Source organism: Chiloscyllium plagiosum, unplaced genomic scaffold (genome assembly GCF_037043375.1).
Source record: "Chiloscyllium plagiosum isolate Xiang-an unplaced genomic scaffold, Cpla_swu_hap1 HiC_scaffold_2, whole genome shotgun sequence".
NCBI classification, from domain to species: Eukaryota; Metazoa; Chordata; class Chondrichthyes; order Orectolobiformes; family Hemiscylliidae; genus Chiloscyllium; species Chiloscyllium plagiosum.
Window position 1 is genome coordinate 121,156,370 of NW_028270140.1, and position 22,450 is coordinate 121,178,819.

Below are 22,450 nucleotides of genomic sequence, written 5' to 3' on the forward strand. Positions count from 1 at the left end.
ACATGAGATCTAATTTAAAAGTTTGCAAGGAACATTAATCGCATACTTTTGAGCACTTTCATTTGTGATGACTCTTTGCAGGTTTTATAAATGTTAGCAACAGGATATCCACATTCCCTAGCAGCAATGATACAAAACAAATTAATTGAGCCAAGCACTTAGGACTTTGAAATTGAAAAATCTATTGCATCAAAGTATTGAAAATGCAGCAAGTATATGTTTGAACTAACCACATATTGGTTTATATGCATTGTGACATTTGTTATATATGCTAGACTTTTCTCCTTCTGTTTCAGGACTGTGAAATATCAAGTTTCCTTTCAAAACTATTACCAAGCACAACGACCTTGCACACAAATTCCATGACTCCCATACTGTTAAAATTATGGGAAACCCTACTGTAGTGCCATAAAAATCCCAGAAGCATTACACCCACCAACAGCCATCCAATGCTATCTGGGTCTTGGCACAGCTCACTGCTGAAACCACTCAACTCTTCTCATTTACTAGCCAAGCTGGGCAAATGTTGCCTATATCTTGCTGTGCATCCTGAGGGGAGAAAATGAATGTACATCTAAAAGTAGGGAATCAAGGCCACTGAGTAGCAGAATAAATGGTTGATATTCGCAAATTCTAGTCATTCTAGATCAATGGCTTTGGTTAAGGTGTTGTCTATTGTTTTGTATAAGACCAAATACTACTGTTGTGAAACAGCAAGGCTTTGCATTCTCATTAAACAGTGCCATAGGATTTTGAATAATAGTGAAAAAAAATGTAATAAAAGTAGGCAGATAATGTTCACAAAGAATCATAGCTGATCAAGTAAAACTTATTATAGTCACAAGACCATACATTAAGTTCGCACATTTCGTCATGCACATTTTGTCTTGTTGATTGCATTTAACCACCAGTAAATCCAGGTCTTCAGTTTCTCCCAGCATTTGTGTAAATTTGCTCCTTTTTATTTTGAAGGCATTTTCTAACCTGCTTTTGTTTCAAATTGGTAAATCATCTTAAAGATTTTTAATTGAATTAATTCAGGCCAGGGAGCTCACATAGCCACCATACAAAAATATTACTTTTTCACAATTTAGAAGAGGCATTGCAAATGATTTCATTCCTGATGCACAATGAGCTACATATTGCTTTTTCTGCTTGAACTGACCTGTTCTTTGTTGTTTAATATATTTCCAGTGTAATGTTGTTCTGATAATGTTTGATGATGATGATGATCACATGATTGCACATGGCAAGTTATTTTGCTGAAATAGTGAAAATGGGAACTTTAGTGCATTCGATTCTTTCTGAAGGCTGATACAGGAAAGCTGAAGCCTTTGAAGCATGCTGGACTCAGGGCTCATAAAGTACATACATTCATGAATATTATTAAACATGAAAAGAATTACCGAGGATGTATTTGGAGTTCAAATGCTCAAATAATAACTGTATTAATAAAATAATTTTTTGTTTCCTCTTTGTATCAAAGCGTTCTGGACTACATTTTCGACACACAGACAATACAGTGCAATGGCTCAGAGCAATGGAGTCAGTTGGATTACCCAAGGTAATTTGGCTTCGTGCAAGTCTTCATTTTGAACTCTCTCATATACTTTTTTCCCATGTGTAGACATCCTTTACATGTCAATTAACTTCTGTTCTTATCCTTTTCAGCACACATCTTTTATTAAATATTGAAGTGTTGATCAAATCAAAGTATTGATAGCGATAGAATTTGAGGATATTTTTGGTACAATGGGACATAACCTTTTCATGAAGGTGTATCTTAAAGTTCTTAATATACTTAAAGTCACGACTCACCATGATGGGATGTGATGATTCCATCTGAAAGCAGTGGGAGTTGAGGTTAGACGTAACGTACTTTGCCTCTGAGCTAACTCTTATCTGCTTAAAGTCTTCAAAATAAAGATTGTTACTTTTTTCACCAATCCTTGTACATGATTGATACATTTATGTTGAAAAGAAGAAGAATAAACTGAGTATTTGGAACAAAGCTATTTTCCTCTGGCGTGTGGTGCTGCAAAAGCACAGCCGGTCAGGCAGAATGAAGAGCTTATGCTCGAAATGTCGATTCTCCTGCTCCTTGAATGTTGCCTGACTGGCTGTGCTTTTCCAGCACTACACATTTTGACTCTGATCTCCAGCATCTGCAGTCCTCACTTTCTCCCTATTTCTTCTGCTGGCTAAGTTCAGTATGAAGTAACTTTTTAAAATTAGAGCTAGGGTGTTCAGCATGGTATTAGGAGGCATTTCTTCAAACCAAGCATGATCTGGAGCTCTGGGGAAAAAAGGTGCAGTTATATTAAATGATACTTTTAACAACTGAAGTAAATTTGTGTTGGCTCGGTATATTAGAAGGTGCCGGACTAATCTAGGAAACCAAGCTACTTAGTTTCCATTGTTATTGTCAGCTTTTCCCATTATAACTGCATAATTCATATCGACAATGGAAACTGATTGTGTAAAGTGTCAGTTAGAAATGCTATTGGTGCCTTTGTTCCCAGTCCACAGGGCTATGAGATGCAGGAGTAGAAGCAGACCAATCAGTCTATCGAATTTGCTCTGTCATTCAATGAGACCACGGCTGATCTGATAACCCTCGCACCACTTTCCTACCTTTCCCCATAATCCTTGATTCCTTTACTGATTAAAAATTTGACTGTCTCACAGCCTTCTGTAGCAAAGGAGCCGACAGAGTCACTAAATCTGAGAGAGGAAATTCTTCCTTCTTTCTTTAACTCTTCCTTTAGTTTGTTCTCTCGTGTGCAATCCCTTAATCTCTGATTATGCCATCTGGTCCCAGGTGCTCCCAAAAAGGAGCCCAGTCAAATGCTTTAAGAACTTTACATGACTTAGTCAGGTCACAGAGCACAGAAACAGACCCTTCAGCCCAATTTGCCCATGCCAGCCAGGTTTCCTAAACTGAATTTGCCCCATTTGTTTGGCCCATAATCCCTCTTATTAATGTACCTGTCCACATGCCTTTTAAATATTATTGCTGCTTGTTCCATATATGCAACACTCCTTGGGTCCCTTTTTAAATCTTTCCCCTCTCACCATAAACCTATGCACTCTAGTTTTGAGCTCCCCTACCTTGGGCAAAGGCCCTTGGCAATTTACCCTGTCCATGCTCCTCATGATTTTATAAAGTCACCTTTCAGCCTCTGATGCTCCAAAGAAAAAAATGTCCTAGCCTATCCAGCCTCTCCTTAAAACTCCAACATTAAATTACAACTTCCAGGATGCGGACAAGAAAGATTTCTTAGCAGCATTAGAAACAAGACTGAAAGACCACCAACTCACAGAAGAAACTCAGCAAACCATCGGACAGACAATTGCACCAACATTAATCGGGGAAAAGGAAAGAAACACTTAATACACTAGGAAGGAAAGCACTAGATAAAAACATTGTTATCCTATCAGCAGACAAAGGATGCTTGACATTCATTTTAAATCAGAGACTACATTGAGAAAGTGAACGCACTACTTGCAGACAACAACACTTAGCAACAAGTGGCAAGAGACCCGACCCCACAACTAGAGAACCGAATCACAGCCCTACTCAAAATAACTTCAGAAATTTGGAGAAATAAATAAGACCGACTTCCTAAAAACAAAACCAGACGAATCCAACACACCACGCTTCTACAAATTACCCAAATTTCACAAACCAGGAGCCCCCCCCCCCCTCAGACCCATAGTCTCGCTACCTGGAAACACCAACTTACAGATTGGCCAAGGAGCAACACTAAAGACTAAAACACTCAGTAGAAGACTCTCACCACTCCATCCGCTCCACCCAAGAATTCCTAAAGACCATCAAAGACCCTAATATAGAAGAGGATGGAATAATGGTCGTCTTTAACATAACAGCCCTGTTCACATCCGTCAACATCAACCTGGCCAAGGAAACACTGACTGCACTATTAGAAGACCCAAAGACACATACACCAAACACCACTAACTTCATCAGCAAGGACAACATCGTCAACCTAGTGGACCTATGCCTTACCACCCACTTCACCTTCAACAACAAAATCTACAGACAAACCAACAGAACACCCATTGGGTCTCCGATATCAGGGTTCTTAGCAGAGGCAGTAATGCAGAGACTCAAACAAACCGCTTTGCTAACCGTCCAACCCAAACTTTAGGTCCACTGTGTGGATGACACCTTTGTCATCACTAAACAAAATAAATCAGAGGAAACCTTCAAGACCATCAATAATACCCTTACTGGCATAAAATTCACCTAAAGAGGAGGAAAACAACAACAAACTACCATTCCTAGATGTCACAATAGAGTGAACAGCCAATGAGGGACTTCAAATCAGGGTATACAAGAAAACAACACACACTGACCAGATACTGAACGACAGAAGCAATCATCCCAAAACCCACAAACCAAGCTGCATCAGAACATTATTTCAATGAGCTACGATGCACTGCAGCACAGATGAGCTACAAAGAGCAGAAGTAAATCACTTATACAGCGTATTCAAAAAGAACGGGTACCCGATGAACACGTCTGCCGATTTCTCAGTGACAAAACATGTCCAGAAACCCTAGCCACTCTCCCTCTTCAGCCATCTCTGAAATGACTGCCAGAATACTCAGACCTCTTGGCATCATGGTTGCCCACAAACCCACCACCACACTAAAACAGCAGCTAATGAACTTGAAAAACTCTATACAGACAACAAGCAGAACAAATGTCATTTACAAAATACCATATAAGGACTGTAACAAACACTATATTGGACAAACAGGCAGAAAACTAGCCACCAGGATACATCAACATCAACTCACCACAAAAAGATATGACCCATTCTCACTAGTATCTTTACATACAGATGAAGAAGGACACCACTTCTACTGGGACAATATACCCATCCTAGGATAAGCCAAACAGACATACGCGAGAATTCCTAGAAGCATGGCATTCCAACTGGAACTCTATCAACAAACACATTGACTTGTATCCCATTTACCACCCCCCTGAGAAAAAGAACAGGAAACGACATCAACAACCCAAGGAAACCTAAACATAAATAAAAAGCAGGTCATAGCACCAGTGCTTCATCCAGAGGCTCACTGATGTTACCTAATATGGTGATGAAACGTCTGAAAACGAACCTTCTAGCTTAGCAAGCAAACCTACATCCTCAAACCTTCCAGTCTCTGTAACATCATTGTGAATCGTTTTTGCACCCTTTCCAGTTTAATAAGGTCCTTCCTATAGCAGAGTGAGCAGAATTGTTCGCAGTACTCCAAACATGGCCTCAGCAGTGTCGTACAGCAGTATTATCTCAACCCCTATGCTCAGTGCTCTGACCAATGAAGGCAACTTCACCAAAAGCCACCTTAATCACCCTCTCTCCCTGTGACGCTATTTTCAAGGAACTATGTATTTGCACGCTGAGGTCACTCTGTTTGACAACATTCCCCAGAGCCCTACCATTAACTCTGTAATTCTTGCCCTGATTTGTCTTACCAAATTGTAACATTTCTCATTTATCTGAATTAAATCTCTCTTGCATCTTATTCTTCTAAAATGCAATGGGGCAGGTCTTGCTCAACCTCTCCTCATAAAACAATCTCTTCATATGTAGTATCAGCCTAGTGAACCTTCTCTGGACTGCCTCCATTGCCGTTATATCTTCTCTTCAGAAAAAGGGTCCCAAATTATTCACAATATTCCAGCTCTGATCTGACTCGTGCCTTTCACGTTTTCAGTAAAGCCTCCCAATGTTTATTCTGCATTCTCCTTGAAATAAAGGCCAGTGTTCCATTGCCTTCCCTTTTACTTGCTGAGCCTGGGTGCTAGCTCTTTCTGCAGTCTTCCTCTAATTGAAAAATCTTCCATTTCTCTATTCTGCCTGTCGATGAACATCGTCTCCCATTTTCCCATATTATATTCCACATTGACAAACATTTTTACCCACTTGCTTAACCTAATTATAATCCCCTGCAGACAGTCATTCACACTATTGGAATTCCCACCTGTTTTTGTGTCATCTGCAAACTTGGCTGTTGTAGATTCACTTTCCACATTCAAGTCATTCATGTATATTATAAGTAATCATGGGCCCAGCACTGATTCCTCAGCACTCCACTAGTCCCAGGTTGCCATCTGACCAGCTTCACACAGTATCTCAGTTGGAGTCCTCAGAGAAATACTGCAGCTCCATAGCTTGAAGGTAAGGCATATTGCCGTGCAATTTGACAACTTAAATCTTCACTTTTCCTTCTACTAAAGTAGAACTAAATGTCTGGACCCATCATACTAAATTGTCTATGCATGAAATGCTCAAATGGTTAATGTTTAACTTTTCCATACTCTTGTCTACCCACATATATTGCCACAAGATTTCTTGGAAGTAACCTTCATACCCATAAAAGTTTTCATGCCATGTTTCTTCAATTAATTCTTCTCTTGCTTATGCAAAATGCTATCCCATACTTTCCCTGCAATGGAAGTCAAGCTTTGAAACTTTGCTTAATGGGCAAAGGAAAATGCATGTATAATTCCAGTATCCCAGGGTCCTCTAATATCATACAAAAACGGGAATGCAGCTAATTGCCCCAACAACTTTGCCTTAGCCTTGATGCTGTGATCATCATTGTGATAAACTGCCTCAACTCCCTCCCATATAGCAATGCCTACTAGAATACATACAATTTCAATCATTTATTTAAATATTCTACATGCAATGCAGCCAGATCTGAGACTTTTTGTTCTTTAATGCTTTCAGACTGTCCATTATCTCTTTGTTGGTTTCATCCAATTTTCTTAGCATCTCTTCACTTCGGTTGTTATATTGTCAACATTGACTAAACTGCCCAGTTCCTTTCCTTTTCCCCTTATCCCTTTCTTATAACTTGTCAGTAGTTAACGTACCAAACCTTAGTTTTGATTCAAAATATCAGACATCCAATGTCATTGATTATAAGCTGAAGTCATGGTTGTGAACTTGCCTCCCAGGTTTCTGGCCATTCTTCATGACTGGTTACGTAGAAATGGACTAATCCAGATCAACTTAATTGCTAATAAAGCAGATGGCAATGGTTTGTAAACCTCAGGCTTCAAATCAATAACTGGCCTTCAATGTTTTTAAATTAAAAATGTTATTATTTTGATTCTAAAGGGAGGTATGATTCTTGAAGCATATGTTATAAATAGGCAAGATATATTTTGTTTAAATGTACAAAGCTATGATAAATATTGATCAAAATCAATTAAAAACATTGTTATTTCATAACATTTTGAGTCCAAAGACTCTTCTGGGCATGAAACTTTTAACTCTGTTAATTCTGTTTTCATGGATACGGCCAGACATGCCGAGTTTCTTCAGAAATTTCTGTTTTTGTTTGCTTCTGATTTGCAGCAACTGCAGTTTTGTTCTCTTTTACAGATTATTTAGTTTTGCCTCTTCCGGATAGATCAATTATAAACTTTGAAGAATGTAAAGTGAAAGTTTTCAGACCTTCTAGACAAATAAAAAAAATTATCTTAAACTTGCATTGTCAACATGGTCTGACTATCGGCATTTGACCAGAACAGGACAAAAAGTTAGTTTCTGAAAAGAGATGTATTCTGGATGTCATCTTTTTAAACATTTCTCAGCAATGTTAGGAAGGCCATTATTATATCTGTCATTTGATCCTCACTTATTTACAAAGAAAGACTTTAATATATAAATGTATAAAAGCTGTCACTTCTCAGGAATGTCTCATGATCTACAAAAGAACTTTTGTCAGATGAGCTTTTCTTTCTTTAATTAAAGAAAAGAATGTTCCCTGGTGTGGGGATCCAACAAAGTATATCACAATGCTACCAAAGTGGACTTTCTCAGCAATGATCCTGTGAAGAGCTTCCTCTTCAAAGATTGAATCAAATGCTGTAATTGCCAGTTGTACTCTATTCACAATGTTTCAGTGAAACTCAGTGCCCTGAATAAAAGTCATTATTAGTCTTAAAAGGGGATATTAGTTTTTCTTGGGAGGGGACAGGTGGTCAAGTTAGGAGGAGGATTGAGAATTGAATACTCTTCAAACTACAGTACTCTGCTACAAAACAACAGCACTTTATTTCAGGGATTAATATCTATGACCATAAATGAAGCTTTTTCTCTCTGTAATATCACACGCCACCAGGTTATAGTCAACAGGTTTATTTAGAAGTACAAGTTTTTGGAGCTAGCTAGCTGACGAAGGAGCAGCGCTCTGAAAGCTTGTGCTTCCAAATAAACCTGTTAGACTATAACCTGGTGTTGTCATTTTTAACTTTGTCCAGCCCAGTCCAACACCAGCACCTTCACATCATCATTGTCATACCAACGTCACCACCAGTGACTGTAGATCTATCCTTCTGATTGGAGACCCTGAGGTAATCGATCACCATTAGTTACCCCTGAAACTGTTAGTTGTCAGATCAAACTGTTAGCTGTCGGGTTTAAAAAAAATTTTGATTAGCATTTTGGTGAGAGAGGATTGCTTCAACTGTTCATACATCACTCCTTCTTCCTCCTCTCTTGTTCGCCAAAACTTTAAGTTATTTAAACTTCTTAAAACAAAACCTATAATAACTTTAATTTTTGAAATTCAAGTTTGGTAAAATCTATCATATGATTTTTGTATATAGATCAAGTGTGACATACAATTTTAGAAAGTGTATTTAAGGGATTGTAATGGGCTTGGGGAAAAGGTTAACTTTTAGCAGGGAAAGGCATTGTCAATGGAAAATAATTCTGCCACTTGGTGAGAAATCTGGCAAAGGAAAGTGATGAGTTCATACTTCAGTAGAAAATGTTGGAAGATTTTTGTTGCATATGAGCTGGCTGTTTCCACTTAACTTCCAGCACACTCAACCCTTTTTTCAATCACTTCAGTTAATTTTGTTTATGGTGAAGCAGAGCTCAGCATTTATTGATTGTTAGCACAATATTCATAGTTCTTTAAGTTTCTATTGGAAAATTATACATATGTACTTTTATGTACACTTTTGATTGCATTTCTGTATCTTCTGTTCTTGTTTATCAATGTTGGCCTACGCAATACACACAGAATGAACTTGACATGGATAGCATAGTTGATGCTGCATTCATTTTAAATTTTTAAGCTCTGTTGATTGACTATTTGATAAAGTTATACTTTTACAACTCTGCTTAAGGAACATTGTTAACTGATAATTTTGGTAAGGCAGTATTATGAAATGTTTTCCCTTTTCACCGGTTAGCTGCCAGTAGTGGGATGTTCAAATGTATAAATTGGAGTGCTGTCCATTAGCCCTTCCAATCAAGCACACCACAATTTTGCAAGTGTTGCCCATCTGTAGCCCAATTGGAGCCCTTAAGTGGGCAATGCCTTCATCCCTCTGCCTCTCTGATGCCAATTGAAGACCTCTCTCCACAATTTTGCCTCCCCATATTCCCCCTCTGCCTATCTCCTTCACTGCTACCACCGACTTCACTAGGGCCTGACAGTGAAATCCCACTTGTATCTGAGTATCCAAGTCCATTAAGCTACCTCTGAGCCCAACTGCAATACTGACTGTCTACTAGTGTCCATAAGGCACGCAAGGCTACTGGATTCTGATTGGCTAGAATGCAATTCTGAGGTCAGAGACTGCTGAAACTTCCACTTCTTAGTAATCAAAGAGCTATTAACCAAACTATTAAAGAAGGTGGGCTGCTTAACTGAAGGCTCACTCAAGAAATCTGCCCTGGGACGATGGAGCCTGTACTTGGCATGTAATCTAGCCCTATGTTTCTTGGATTATTATTACTGTACACAGGTCAAAAGGGATAGAGCTAACTTTGTGTTTGGCCATAATTTGAGCTGTGTGTACATTACAGCTGAGACTGCGACTATGTTGATTTCAGCTTCCATACTGCATTAATTAAACCAGGAATGGTTTAAGCCATTGTTTGAATTTATTAAGCAGTACTTACTGTGGGTCATTCAATCAGGAACTGAGACAGTCAGAGGAAGCAATAAACTGTTAATGTGTGCTCTTGACGGTTTTGTATAACCGATCACTTTACCTTAAGGCCTGAGAGACAGAAACATAAATGTGAAGGTTGATAATGCAGGCTTCAGGCTTTTGCATATCATTTGTTAAGGAAATGCCCTGCATTTATCACTAATAGAATAATTTCCAGATTAAAAGCTCTGATGATGTGTAGTAATTGTATCCAAGGTGGGATTATTCTGTATTCTTGCTTCTGAAAATAATTCTGTTTTGGCCAACTGAAGTGTTCCAAGGTGGTCACATAATCAGCTCCTGTCCTGGAGGGGCTTGGAGAGAAAGAAAGATCATGGATATTGACAGCCCAGGGTTATGAGAGGCCTTGTTGGTGTGAGGTCAATGCAGGAGCTAGGTACCACCGGGCTGTACCTGCTGATCCAAGGCAGACACCAATTTGCTCCCATCACTGCAGGAAGTGAAGTTTGAAAGGCTTTGGCTCAGAATTTATGACTGAACCAGAAACACTGCAACATATCAGGGAGGGACAAAGCCTCCCTGATATGTTGCAGAAATCACAAAATCCATCAAGCTAGCATCCAAGTTCCATGTGTAATGGGGATGGCAAAAGGAGTACAGCCCTTTTTTTGTCAAAGGGAATGGAGTATAAAAATAGTAAAGCCTTGCTAAAACTACTCCGACTACAACTGGAATAATGTGAACAATTTTGGTCATCTTATCCAAGAAAAAAATTACTGGAATTGGAGGCAGTCCAAAGAAAGTTCATGAGGTTGATCCCAGATAGAGTCATAGAAATATACAGCATGGAAACAGACCCTTTGGTCCAACCCATCTATGCCGACCAGTTATCCCAACCCGATCTAGTCCCACCTGCCAGCACCCAGCCCATATCCCTCCAAACCCTTCCTATTCATATACCCATCCAAATGCCTTTTAAATGTTGCAATTGTACCAGCCTCCACCATTTCCACTGGCAGCTCATTCCTTACACGTACCACTCTCTGTGTGAAAAAGTTGCCCCTTAGGTCTCTTTTATATCTTTCCCCTCTCACCTTAAAACTATGCCCCCTCGTTCTGGGCTTCCCGACCCCAGGGGAAAGACTATTTATCCTATCCATGCCCCTCATAATTTTGTAAACCTCTATAAGGTCACCCTTCAGCCTCCGACGCTCCAGGGAAAACAACCCCAGCCTGTTCAGCCTCTCCCTATAGGTCAAATCCTCCAACCCTGGCAACATCCTGGTAAATGTTCAGGATGCACATCTTGAGTAAGGTAGGCTTGTACTCATCAGAATTAGGAAGAATGAGAGAAGACCTTATTGAAATCTATAAAATTAATAAGATGTTTGACAGGATAGGTGCTGAGAGATTGTTTCCTCCTCTGGGCAGTTCCATGACCAGAAAGTGAGGTCTGCAGGGCTGATGAACTAACTGACCATTAGCTCCTGATGAACAAAGCCAGGCAAGTGCAGTAAGCAAACAGAAGCAGAATGGTACTGGGGGACAGTATAATCAGAGAAATTGACACTCCTCTGTGCAGCAAAGAGCACAGGTCCAGGCAGCCGTGTTGCCTTCCCTGTACCAAAGTTTAGGCTATTTCACAGCAGGCTAGGCAGCATCCGAGGAGCAGGAGAATCAACGTTTCGGGCATAAGCCCTTCTTCAGGAATGAGGCTGGTGTGCCAAGCGGGCTGAGATAAAGGGTAGAGGGGAGGGGCGCTGGGAATGCGATAGGTAGAAGGAGGTGAGGGTGAGGGTGATAGGCTGGAGAGGGGGTGGGGGCAGAGAGGTCGGGAAGAAGATTGCAGGTCAAGAGGGTGGTGCTGAATCCGGCGGTTGGGACTGAGATAAGGTGGGGGGAGGGGAAATGAGGAAGCTGAAGAAATCTACATTCATCCTGTGTGGTTGGAGGGTTCCTAGGTGGAAGATGAGGCGCTCTTCCTCCAGGCATCGTGTGGTCAGGGTCTGGTGATGGAGGAGGCCAAGGACCTGCATGTCCTTGGCAGAGTGGGAGGGGGAGTTAGTGTTCAGCCATGGGGCAGTTGGGTTGGTTGGTGCAGGTGTCCCAGAGGTGTTCCATGAAACGTTCTGCAAGTAGGCGGCCTGTCTCCCCAATGTAGAGGAGACCACATCAGGTGCAACGGATACAGTAAATGATGTGTGTGGAGGTGCAGGTGAATTTGCAATGGACATGGAAGGATCCATTGGGGCCTTGCGGGGAGGTGTGGGCGCAAGTTTTGCGCTTGCAGTTGCAGGGGAAAGTGCCGGGATTTGAAGTTGGGTTGGTGGGGGGTGTGGACCTGACGAGGGAGTCCCGGAGGGAGTGGTCTCTCTGGAACGCTGATAGGGGTGGGGAGGGAAATATATCCCTGGTGGTGGGGTCCGTTTGGAGGTGACGGAAATGACGGTGGATGATACGATGTATCTGGAGGTTGGTGGGGTGGAAGGTGAGGACCAGTGGGGTTCTGTCCTGGTGGCGATTGGAGGGGCGTGGTTCAAGGTCAGAGGTGCGGGAAGTGGAGGAGATGCAGTGGAGAGCTAGTTGACAAGGTCGAAGGGGAAATTGCGGTCTTTGAAGAAGGAGGCCATTTGAGTTGTTCAGTAGTGGAATTGGTCCTCCTGGGAGCAGATGCGACGGAGGCGAAGGAATTGGGAATATGGGATGGCGTTTTTACAGGGGGCAGGGTGGGAGGAGGTGTAATCTAGGTAGCTGTGGGAGTCGGTTGGTTTGTAGTCGGCCTCCAGCATCTGCAGTCCTCACTTTTCTCCTTTAGGATATTTCCTCAAGGCGAGGCAAAACTTGTAGGGAGAGGAGGAGAAACCAGCCAATGTAGTCCATGTAGATAGTAACAACATAATGAGGGCAAAGAAGAATGTTCTGCATAGTCAGTTTGAGAAGCTCGGCATCAAATTAAGATGCATAACCTCGATGGTCATTATCACTGAAAAGTGACATGAGCCATGTGCAAATTTGGCTAAGAGCAAATCAAATTAGAGAGGTGAATGCATTGCTCAAAGATTGTTGTGGGAGAAGTGAGTTCCCATTCATGGGGTACAAGCACCACTACATGAAGGAGTGATACTGTGCTATTGACGGTCTTCATCTGGCAAATTAATGTGAAGCATTGATCGATAGCGATGCAGTGGCAGACATCTAAAGAGACTTAGAGAATATACACAGCTGTTATTAAAGATGTTACAGCAAAATGTTTGGACAAGTTCAAGGTAGACGTAACATGGTTTTTGGAATGGGAAGCCATGCTTAACCAATCTGTTGGAATTCTTTGAGGAAATAACACATACTGTGGATTTATGCTGTATAGCAATGCATCCAAACTTGTATCAACTGTGATCCCATTTTGAGGCTTCAAGTTGACCCTGCAGCTACAATGGTGATGCAGGCAATGTGACTAGGAAAGGTCCAATGAGAGTAGGAGTAGGTCAGTTGGCTATTGCAACCTGAGCTCATGACCCTAAAATTAAGCTCCACTTTGGGAGCTCCTGGTAAGCAGTTGACATATCAACATGAAGACTAACAGGAAACCGAGAAAGAGCATAAAATGGAGTGCTTTTCAGGTTGTAACAATTAGCGTATCACAGAGATCCGTGCTTAGATCGCAATTGTTGACTATCTATATCAACAAGCTGGGTAGAGGGACAGAAGGCATGTTTGTCAAATTTAATGATGACATTAGGAAGATACAAAAAGTGACATCTTATGTTGTGTGGTTTTATGCCAACACGATAGTTTGGGTTCAAGATAAACTGGTTCAGAAGCTGATGAGTCAAGAATTGTCTTCTAGCTTGGGCTTCTTTGTAACACTGCTACCTTATAACATATTATCTAGCTTTAGAATATAGTATGCAGAGATATACATGGCTGTAATAATGCAGTTACATTATGGAAAGACCATTCCATAAATGACTGGGATGAAGAGGCTGAATGTATCTTTGCCAAATTTGCTGGTGTCACCAAGTGGGTTGGGAAGGAAGTAGTGAAGAGGTACAAGGAGGTAACAAATAGATGGCAATGGGTCAAGCGAGTGAGCAAATGAAATATAATGTGGGGAGAATGTGAAATTTTCCATTTTGGCAGGAAGAAGCATTATCTAAATTGAGAGCTTGCAGGAGGATCTAGGTGTGGTATTGCATCAGTCACCAAAAGGTTAGTATACAGGTTAAGACAGTAATTTAATGCAAGGCTAATTAATGCAACAGTTAGGTAGGTTATGCTTCTGTTCTACAGGACACTCTTGAGACCACATCTGGAATGCTGTGCCTGTCATTGTTTTTAAGGATGTAAGTACTATGGAAACAGTTCAAAAGAGATTTACTCGTAAAACACCTGAAATTGGTTGGTTTCCTGTGAGAAAAGGTTGGACAGACCAGGCTTAGATCTACTGATGGAGAAAGTGAGGACTACAGATGCTGGAGATCAGAATTCAGAGTATGGTGCTGGAAAAGCACAGCAGGTCAGGCAGCATCTGAGGAGCAGGAGAATCGATGTTTCGGGCAAGAGCTGATGAAGGGCTGGGCCCGGAACATCAATTCTCCTGCTCCTCGGATGCTGCCTGACCTGCTGTGCTTTTCCAACAGCATACCCTCAACTCTGATCTCCAGCATCTGCAGTCCTCACTTTCTCCATCAGTAGATCCAGGCTTAGCCTGTCCAAGAGTAAGAGGGAATTTGACTGAAATATATAAATCTTGAGGGTATTCACAGGGTACATGGGAAAAGAAGGTTTACTTTAGAAACTTTTAAATTAATCACTGCATTAAAAGTAGAGGTCACCCAATTAAAACAGATAAGGCAAATTATTTTTGACATTCATGTGTGCTTTAGAACTCTTCCTGAAAAGGTGATGTGAACAGAGTGTTTGAATGGTATTTTTTAAGGCCAAGGTAGACCGATTCTTGGTAAACTAGAGGGTGAAATGTTATCAGGGACAGGTATGAATGTTGTTTTCAAGTTACAGTCCGATCCGCCATGATGTAAGTAAATAGCAGAGCAGGTTCAAGGGACTGAATGGCCTACTCTTTGTCATTGTCCATTAGAAGTAAAGAGAGACCAATTCAAAATGAGAAAAGCTCTTACAAGTATACTAAAATTGCACCATGCTAATGGAACAGAGTTGTGCTTCAGTCACAGTTGTGCCCTGCTTTCCTGTCATGTTATTGAGGAATATCCTGTTGACTTTGTTTTGAATGCATTCTTCCACCTGTGTTCTTAATAGACCAGACATATGTACTAGGAGTTCAAAGAAACTTGTCAAATCCCTCTGATCGATTTTTTCCCATTGTTGCTAAAAGTTACTGTTTACAATTTATCTACAGCCTACAAAATGAAGTAATTGTGCTACAAATAGTTTATGATTTGTCTACCATTGCTGTGAGACTGTTTCCTTTGTCCCTCATTTGGTTTTGGAGCACTTTTTTTCTGTCTGTGTACACTGGTTCCATGATTGTTCTTTCTAATCCAGTGTGTTATGAATCACTTTTTACTGCCCCAACAATGGAACCCAAATCCCACATTCAGACAAATACTTCCTGCTGCTTCAATGTGATTATGTCATTTTGTGCAAGTGAAATTTCCTAAAATGCATTGCCTTGCTGAAAATGTATATATCCTTTAGGACAAGTGACAGAATTCAGTTTAAATGTGCAGAGGAAAGAACTAGGCGTTTAATTTATCCAACATCTTGTTGTGATTTGATTAACATCCTACAGCTGACTAGATTATATTGGTATCAAATACTTATGTTTCCCTGTTTAATTTGCTCTAAAGGATGTTGAGGATAGTTTATGTTGGATCCTAACAAAAGGATCTTCACAGCAATGTTAACATCATCTTAGATGTTGACAGAAAGTATGAGAAAAATGTCGCCCATCTGTTTTCATTTCGGGTTTTAAAATTTGCAGGGTTTTTTTCGGTCTTCAACCTGTGGAATCTGTACCACTGCCCTATTTACAATCAACTAACTCAGACCAGACCACAGTGATCACACTTGACTCCTGGTCTCTGTGATTTTTAGCATTACATCGCATGGTCATTTAGCCACCTGTGGTGCTTAACTGTCTGCTTCCCTGACTGATTGATAGATGACTCAATCATATTTGTGACTTTGGTAGTCTTTGATAGTGATCTTGGACAATTTTTTTTTTCTGGCTGAACAGCTTATTTAGTTTTAATGTGCCTTTGCCAAAAAAAAGCATCGCTTTGCACGTGTATTTAAGGCCAATTAAAATATTTCCGATCTATCCGTATTAAAGGAACCGTTGTGGGGAGGGAGGAGATGACAAAAGGCAGACGAGAGTAAAAGACTTGAGACAAAAAAAAGTGCAGATGCTGGAATCCAAAGTAGACCGGCAGGAGGCTGGAAGAACACAACAAGCCAGGCAGCATCATGAGGCAGAGAAGTCAACGTCCTGAAGAAGGGTTACACCCAAAATGTTGACTTCTCCACCTCCTGATACTGCCTGGCTTGCTGTGTTCTTCCAGCCTCCTGCTTGTCTTCATGAAGAGAATAAAAAGCATTGAAAAAAGATAGAGAAATATGGCCAGTTGGAATGGGGTGGGAAAGTGGGGGCTGTAGGTAGGAATGAAGGACTTTCTGTGAAAAGGAATTGAAGCATATTCAAGAAAATGTGGCTGGGTGAGGGCAAGAGACTGGAATTGAGGAAACAGAATTATTGGCAGGATACTAGATTAGATGAGGGCATTCAGCTGGGATCTTGGGATGAAATTGTGCTCACCATGAGGATGTAAGGAGTAGGTAGGGTGGAGCAGGTTTTCGCTCTCTGTAGATGAATGAGGGATGTGTAACCTTTGCTCAGTGGAAGAGTATTGAGAGCCAAATTCTTATTCAGTGGGGGAGGAACGGTATATGCAAGGCTGCTGGTTCTTGGTGCTGTAATTGAGTTCTGCTTCTCATTAGTTTTATTTTGCTTCGTGATTCTTTCTGTTTCTGTGGGTTTCTCTTTCACATTCGGTTCAATTTTAAGCAGGCTGTATTTTTGAAATTGGTTATGGACTATTTGTTCTTGCCTTGGGTCTCACCTCCATTATTTGAGTCAGCTGATGGTGTTTTCACAGGTAGGTTGTCCATTTTAAAAGATGAATGTAGTGACACCTCACTCATGAACAGCAATCCTACAATGAGCCCCAAGATGGGATGTTGCTGTAATGGATGATCAGTACACCCCCACCCCGCTCTTAATAAAACACCTTTTGCAAGCCTTTCTGAAATAAAAATTGTTGTTTGTTGGTGGCTGATGCTTAAATCCCAGGAGATATTGAAGAAGCCAAAGTAAAATGAGTGCAGAGCTTTTGAAATCCAGCTTTCCGGTGGGGAGATTGAAATAGGCAACAGCCACCTTACTCTTTTCTTCCGAAGTTTGATGTGTGAATCACCAATGGAAGAATGTTTGTTTGCTTTACTTCTTTCATGGGATGTGGACATCACTGATAAGATCAGCATTTGTTGCCCATCCCTTACTAGCCTTCATCCAAATATCTTTGGCAGACATTTTAAGAATTGACTACACTAACCTGGACCTGGACTTGTCGGTATGCCAGCCGAGGTAAGGATGACACATTTTCTTCCCTAGGTGATATTAATGAACCAGATTTATTTTTCTGATAATTGTTTCATGGTCACAATCGCTGACTCTAGTTTTATATTTCATAATTATTAAGCGTTTAAATTCTATCAGCTGCCATTGTTATGGACCAGACCAAATCTCCTTGTGTCTCAAGGAGCTAGCTTAGACTGTAACTCCTTTCTTATTGTAAAGACTTGTGCAATGTGCTGTGTTCCAGATGTAATATATTAGGTTTTGCTACTTCAGCTCTGAGGCAAAGCATAGTTTGTTCTTAACCCCAGTTAAAATAGAAACAAAGAGAAGAGGAATTGGGATAACTTTAGTTCTGTTAGAAAACGTTAAGAAATAATAGATTATTTAACTGCTAAACAGCAACTGTTCCATTGTAGTAACATCCCATAAACACACCCTTGGCAAAGACAAATTCAGTAAAATAGATTGCCTCTCACGTATTTCTAGCAACAGTGAGGGAACCTCAGCTTTTAGCTGTAACAGAGAGAAATAGGTTTTTCGTTTCATGATCCCAGCTATTACTGAAAGCTAAATCAAAACCCTGGTTCTGTGGGAGCCTGACACCACGCATTCATGCTGCTTCTATTATTCCAATGTATTTTTTTTGGAAACAGAATCTCAAGGCCTCATAAGTTGTTTACTTTATTGGCTTGGAAGACTGCATTTCATCTCTGTCTCAATCTCTGTTCATAAAAATAAGGACAAAACACACCTCGTCACACTATTGTGGAATTTGAACCAGTGAGTGCAGCAAATTTGCCTGCATCTCTGGTTTACTATTCCAGCGACGTTACCATTACATGCTGGCATTCTTGGTGCTTCTCCATTATCCACACCTCTGACAGCATTAATGGGAACTATGAAATCTAACTCATTTGGGGGATTCTGATGCTCAAACCCAGGTTCTCCTTGTAATACTTAGAAGATTTCATTTAAATATATTCAAATGCTGAAGTAAAATTCATAATCACACTGTGCAATATATTGGGATTATGGATATCAGTAAAGGTTTTATGCATTTGTTTAAAATCATCTGTTATTTTGCATGTGACTATATGCTGTCAAAATTGCATGTTTTCAACAAATCAAACATAGCTGTAAGTGGAATTGATCTGTGATCATTCATCAGTGCAATCTTAGCTAAGGTTTTTTGATAGATTATGTAGTTTATATCTAATATCTTGTTAAGATGGAAGTTCACCAGGAATTCAATCTTGCCCGTATTTTACTCTGCAGCTTTCTTGATATCGAGTTAGGATGCAATTTGTCAAGTTCCTTTAGTAATGTGACATGTGACCTTTGCTACTTGTGTACCTACTGCGGAGTTCTGACATTCACTGACCTCTATCTCCCGAAGTGATCTGACTAAATGGCCAGCTGCAGAATTTGGAGTTAAAATCTTGACTGCAAGTTGATTTTAACTACCTGTTGAGCTATGTCAGCTTTGGGTAATAGTGTAAATCTTTATAAATGTTTGAAAACATTATCAAGTATATTTTATTTTCAATCAATCAATCAATAGTGTCTGTGTGAGGAAGGTTCTTTATAATATGTGCCATATATATTTTTCATCTTCAACATCATTTGATGCCAATACTGGGAGCCATTGAATTGTCTCTTCGCTCATTAAAGAAATTTAGCAAAGTTGGAAACAGTTTGAGATTCTTTGAACTACCTTTTGATCTGGCTTTCAATTTAGTGATGGGAAATGACAACCAATTTGATGTTGGTAGAACATAGAAAAGTACAGCACAGGCCCTATGGCCCACGATGTTGTGCCAAGATTTAATCCTAATGTCAAATATGGTAACAACCTACGCACCACTTGACTCACTGTTATCCATGTGCATGTCCAGCAGTCGCTTAAATGTCCCTAATGACTCTGCTTCCACCACCACAGCTGGCAACGCATTCACAACTCTGTGTAAAGAACCTACCTCTGACGTCGTCTCCTTTATACCTTCCTCCTAATATCTTCAAACTTTGACTTCTCATACTAGTCAGTCCTGCCCTGGGGAAAAGTCTCAGGCTATTGACTCTATCTATTCCCCTTATTATTTTGTACACCTTGATCAGGTCCCCTCTCTTCCTCCTTCTCTCCTGTGTGTTCCCAGTATTGAACTTCCTTTACTTTGTAAATGGGAATAATCTACACCACTGAGGCTGATTTGGAAGATCTGAGAATTTAAGATGTCACAGTAATAGGTATGCTTTTAGAGATTAGGTTATGGGATAAAGGAGGTCTGCTTGGAGAACACTTTGTTTAAAATACTCAGGACTGCAAATTTTTAAAAATGCATATTGGACTCTAAAAGTTAACTCCGTATTCTCAGCACAGAAGCTGCCAACCTGCTCAGTTTCCCCAACATTTATTTCAGATCTCCAACATGCTCAGCACTCTGCTTTTATTTTGTTGAAGTAGATATGGTTCTCTTAAAAAGAAAACATGTTTTTAATTTTGTTGTCTGAACTTTTCATGATGTCAGTGCCTGCCAGCCAGCCAAGAAAGCCAGCTTTGGGCAGAATATGCAACATGTCTAATCTGTTGTGTGCCCCTCGATTGCCCCTTGCTCCAAAGCCCACCACCCCTCCAATGAGCAACTGAATAGAGTCATAGCACGATGCAGCACCCTTTCCCCAACTGCATTTGTAATGCGTGCAGACTTGAAACTTCCCACCAATTACTATACTTTGTATGTTTTTGATACATATCGAATTTTGTTTTGGTTCATTCGCTATCTTATTGTTACATGGTTTTTTTGTGTTATAGTTCTGTATTTAAATCAATAATACTATTAAGCAAAAATCATTTTCACTGTAATATGTTTTTTTTCTGATCAGTAGTAGAAACAGTCTGTAGTGCATGGCATATCTCCGAGACTGGGAGATATGAACAATAACGGGCAATTTTATTTAGAGCCTTGAAACCGAGCAAATATTCGTTAAGGGAAGTTTGACAATACAAGCGGATGCTTGCACAGCATTTAATTTTGACAAATATTTTTTCTTGTTTGTCTTTATTATTTCAGATCTTTTATCCTGAGACGACAGATGTTTACGATCGGAAAAATATGCCTCGAGTGATCTACTGCATACATGCACTAAGGTAACCTGGATAACAGTGCAAGCCATGACGGCTTAGGGTTAGAGAATTCATATGTTGGATGAAGCATCCTTTGCTAACAATGTAAATCCTGTGCAGTGCTACTGGCAATGTAGAGGTATAAACACTGCAGTCAGCACAAAAAATGTATTATTAATGTAGGTAAATAAGAAGCTGTCCATGTTGATGACTTTGAGGAGAATGAATGTATTAATATAGTCATGTTTAGAGTTGACATGAAAATAGGAGGGAAGACAACTGGTGGGGATGATGCCTGGTGGAGTCAGGGTCATTGAACAGTTTTAAAGCAGAGAGAGAGATATTCTTAGGTTCTTGCCTAATAAGGGAGTCTAACGGGTAGAAAGGGAAGTGGAGTTGAGGCTGCAATCAAATTAGCCACAGTTTTATTGAACAGCAGAGCATGTTTGAGGGGCAGCGTGGCCTGCTGCTGTTCCCAATTTGTACCCTTGGTTGTTTTGGTAAACACTATTTGAAGGAGCAAAATGTAATAATTGAGCCTCTCTGTTCAAACCCATCGGAGTGAAAGCAGGGTGGTGTCAGGTCAGTATTGTAAATTCCCATGATTTGACAATTTGAAGCTTAGCTGAAAATTTGCCTCTTGTTTCTTGTTGTCCTACAGCTTTTATCAAGTTAAAAATCACACAACACAAGGTTATAGTCCAACAGATTTAATTGGAAGCACTCTAGCTTTCGGAGCGACACTCCTTCAGGTGGTTGTCCTGATGAAGGAGCAGCTCTCCGAAAGCTAGTGTGCTTCCAATTAAACCTGTTGGACTATAACCTGTTGTTGTGTGATTTTTAACTTTGTACACCCCAGTCCAACACCGGCATCTCCAAATCATGAGCTTTGATCAAGACTTCCTCCATTATATCCTGAAAAATAAAAACCCTTAAATTTTAATTTCAAGCCTGTCTGCTATAAATGAGGGTAGTCCTTTCAGCATGAGTGAAATTTGCCTCAGTCAGTCATGCATGGCCTTCACTGCTAAATATAATGTGTGCTGTGGCAATTTCTGAGCGTATTTGCACCCGTGAACTGCTAGCATTGATGGGAGCAACCTTCTACACGATTGAGAATTTTAGGTTTTTTTCTGTTTGCAGTCTCTGCATTGATGATTGTAGTTGAGTCTGTGAGAAATCTGTGATGTTAGTTAAGCATCAACTTTACACTGTTCTGCTCTACTCAGTTGCCAAAAGAATGCATGGTAGACTGTCTGTTTTTACTCAGTGGTGGTCAACATGAGCCACTTCCTGGTGCAGTTAAGTTTCCTTCCAATTGGCCCCTTTTCCTTTGTCATTTGTCATGCTGTAATACGAGACTTGAGTGCAACAAACTGTTTAAAATGGCCCTCGGTCTGGTTTGAGTTCTGTATGCTTTAATGTAAGCCTTGTCCTTTCAAGATTTAAAACAATGCCAACAGATCACATACATATATTTTACAGAAGATATATCACTGAATGAAAGCAGAGAATTGTTGTGGTTACATTTTCACTGCATTAGTTTTCGGTTCCACAATTTGCACATATAACAAAAAGGTGGATGCGCTTAATTTCCTTCATTGATTACCACTTAGTTTGTTTCTTAGTGCTAACTAAAAGTGTTGATGCAAATTTATTTGTAACAATTATTAGCAAATTTTAGTTTCAAAACCACAGTTTTAGTACAAATTGTTACTTGTACAAAGACACTTCTTTTGACTACAGCTGC

At 40.2% G+C, this 22,450-nt stretch overlaps 1 protein-coding gene and 1 pseudogene across 1 annotated transcript in view; both read left to right on the forward strand.

Annotated features, from left to right (window-relative positions):
• iqgap2 (IQ motif containing GTPase activating protein 2) overlaps nt 1-22,450 on the forward strand; it is a 360,882-nt gene that overhangs the window by 160,994 nt on the left and 177,438 nt on the right. The window contains exons 4-5 of the mRNA XM_088000344.1: nt 1,487-1,564; nt 20,648-20,724. Coding sequence (XP_087856470.1) covers nt 1,487-1,564; nt 20,648-20,724 — 155 coding nt within the window. The remainder of the gene's footprint in view (nt 1-1,486; nt 1,565-20,647; nt 20,725-22,450) is intronic.
• LOC148151980 (uncharacterized) lies at nt 2,284-4,478 on the forward strand (annotated as a pseudogene).